This window comes from Hemiscyllium ocellatum, chromosome 16 (genome assembly GCF_020745735.1).
Source record: "Hemiscyllium ocellatum isolate sHemOce1 chromosome 16, sHemOce1.pat.X.cur, whole genome shotgun sequence".
In the NCBI taxonomy this organism is placed as follows: domain Eukaryota; kingdom Metazoa; phylum Chordata; class Chondrichthyes; order Orectolobiformes; family Hemiscylliidae; genus Hemiscyllium; species Hemiscyllium ocellatum.
In genome coordinates this window covers 80120620-80123635 of record NC_083416.1, presented here as the reverse complement: position 1 = coordinate 80123635, position 3016 = coordinate 80120620, and the positions used below count along the sequence as shown (strand labels likewise).

Below are 3016 nucleotides of genomic sequence, written 5' to 3'. Positions count from 1 at the left end.
CGGTATTTTTGTTAGCGAGATTCGTTGACTGACAAGCAGGGAACGAATTACAACACTAACAATAAACATGTTCCATTGAATTGATTTACTTGTTGCAATGTATTTGTTATCTCAGCGTTCTCGATTGATACTGAACAGATTAACTGCCGAAAAGCTCAGCGCCTATTCTAATTTTAATACCGAAGTAGCATTTCAGATAATACAACTACAAGGTTTGTATCTGTCTCTACTAATACGTAAAATCTGCAAGCATTCCATTTAAAAAAAACATACGTCTAAGGTTTTAATCCTTTCTTTCTTGGTACTCATAGCTGTACAAACTGCAAATTAATTACAATGCAGATTAACACAATTAATCATACCTATGTACCATGAGTATTCATATCATCCAGAGGCAGTGTCGGATTACAGGGTTTTAAAAACAAAAAATCACTCTTAGAGGATTCGGGTGACAGACAGACAGTGTAATTATATGATTCTCGAATTGGCAGAGTTTGAGCAGAATCTAGATAATTTAAATTTGCTTTTGTGACGTCTCGACAATAAGAGGCACCCGTTGAATTTCTCTGTCTGTAGCAACAGAATCTGAACGCGTAACAGTAATTATTCCTATCTTGTTTGCACTTCACAACGACCAGAAGAATTATTATGAATAAAAATATACAGGAAGTTGATCCTAAAATTATGATCAACAGAAAATTTATATCTGAAAATAATTCTGGATTTCGAGGTTTGCTTTTGTGTTCAAAGGTATTTTCAGTAACATTACTTTGGATTGTAAAGAGAATTGAAACTGAACTGGAGAGACTCGGCTGCCCATTGTCCCTGACCAAAATTACAAGCGCCTGTCTAAGAGCATCTTGCTCCCTAAAATTTCGAGTCGTTCGAATTTCGCCAGAGGTAAATCCCACATTAAAAATGCTGTGATCAGTAGCCTCTATGAGCTGGTAAGAAAGTCGTGCATTCTGTCCAGAATCTGCGTCTGTCGCAATTACTTTGGTAGCCAAATACCCGGGATGTGCAGATTTTGGTACAATCAAAATCGAACTGCTGTGGTTTGAAGGTGAGACAATGACTGGGGCGTTGTCATTTTGGTCCAGGATAATAATATTTACGAGAGCAGTGCTGGTCAGTGAGGGAGTACCGCCATCCTGAGCCTGAACTTTGATCTGAAACTTCTTCTGTGTTTCATAGTCAAAAGAGCGTAGCGCGTAAAGGTGCCCATTTTCCGAGTTAACACTGAAGCGGCCAGACGCGGAACTTTCATGTGTGAAACTGTCCAATAGGAAATACGATACAGCGCTATTCTTGCCCATGTCAGGGTCGAAAGCGGTAACATCAAATATTGACGCACCAGGAGCATTGTTTTCCATCAGGAACACATTATATACAGCCTGCGTAAATTGTGGTGCATTATCATTGACATCAGAAACTGAAATGTGCATAGTTTTATTTGTGGAAAGAGATGGTGATCCTGCATCCCAGGCAGAAATGGAAATGTTGTAGTACGGAGAGGATTCGCGATTCAGTGTGTCACTCACTATTAAATTGTACTGCCCGTTCAAAGATTTTTGAAGTTTAAATGGGATATTTGGTGGCAACTGACACCGCACTTGTCCATTTCCGCCAGAATCAGGATCGGTTGCACTTATTATAGCGATCACAGTCCCTCTTGCAGCATCTTCGCTTACTTCAATGAATAACGAGTTTATTTTTAACTCCGGGGCGTTATCATTAACATCGACTAATTCGACAAGGATTTCAGCACGCCCAACTAATGCGGGTGTACCATCATCCACAGCTTCCACATCAAGTTGGTAAATTTTCTTTTTTTCATAGTCCAGTGACCCTTGAACTCTGAGTTGCCCTGTTGCGGGGTCCAAACTGAACAATTCCCTCACACTGTGAGAAACGTGGCTGCTTAAATAGTACTTCACCTCGCCATTTGTTCCCTGGTCTAAATCAACAGCATTTATTGTTGCAATCAATGCACCTTTAGGTAAATTCTCCACTGCGTTAGTTTTGTATATCTGATGATCAAATACTGGGGAATAATCATTAACATCCAGTACAGTGATGGTTATTGCTGCAGTGCCAGATCTACGAGGAGTTCCACCGTCAAAGGCCGTCAGTGTCAAATGAAAACTTGAGAGCTGCTCACGGTCTAAGGGGTTTTCTAACACCAGCTCTGCCATTTTAATCCCATCGCCTCTCGTCCGAGTCTTCAGGCTAAAGTGCTTGTTTGTGCTGATTTCATAACTACTCACAGCGTTAGTACCCACATCTGCATCTTGCGCACTCTCGAGTGGGAAAAGAGCTCCTGCTGCAGTTACCTCAGATACTTGTAAAACGTATCTCATTTTGGGAAATCTGGGCGAGTTATCATTTATATCCAATATTTCCACATTGACACGGTGCATTTCCAAAGGATTTTCTACCGCTACATCCTGAGAAACAGAACAAGTCACGCTTTGTCCACAGAGAATTTCCCTGTCGATTCTTTCGTTTACAACTAAAACGCCATTCCCCGTGTTCACCTTAAATATCTGCATTCCGTCAACAGAGACGAGCCGAAATTTGCGAAATGACATCTCTCCAATGGTTAGGCCTAAATCCTCCGCAATATTTCCTACAAAAGCACCGCGCTCCATTTCTTCATGGATCACGTATTGTATTTGACACAACATTATATCCGAAACGCAAGTCAGGAATGCAAAATAGTATAGCCGGTTGAGCCCTTTCGCCATTGTTCCGGGTTCGATCTAAATATAAATCTGTCGAAATGCCGCCCAATATCGTTGTCTTGTGAAACAAAATATCCTTTCCGGTGAAGGAAATTGTCGACATTAAATTGATAAACGTGAAATCTCGAACTAATTGATATTTGAATGGAGGCTGGTTCGGATACGGACAACGCTTGCGTTGCTCGTCAGTACTGCGCTGGGTTTTGTATGAAAAGAAAGAGGAGGTAGATCACTGACAGTGTGTGGCTTTCTTATTGGTAGACAGCGACGCA

The 3016-nt window shown here is 41.0% G+C and overlaps 1 protein-coding gene across 1 annotated transcript; it reads right to left on the bottom strand.

Moving 5' to 3' along the window:
- Window positions 1-362: 362 nt before the first annotated feature.
- Window positions 363-2747, bottom strand: LOC132823106 (protocadherin-10-like). The gene has a single exon (XM_060836645.1). The coding sequence runs from the start codon at window positions 2745-2747 to the stop codon at window positions 363-365; it is 2385 nt and encodes a 794-aa protein (XP_060692628.1).
- Window positions 2748-3016: the final 269 nt, after the last annotated feature.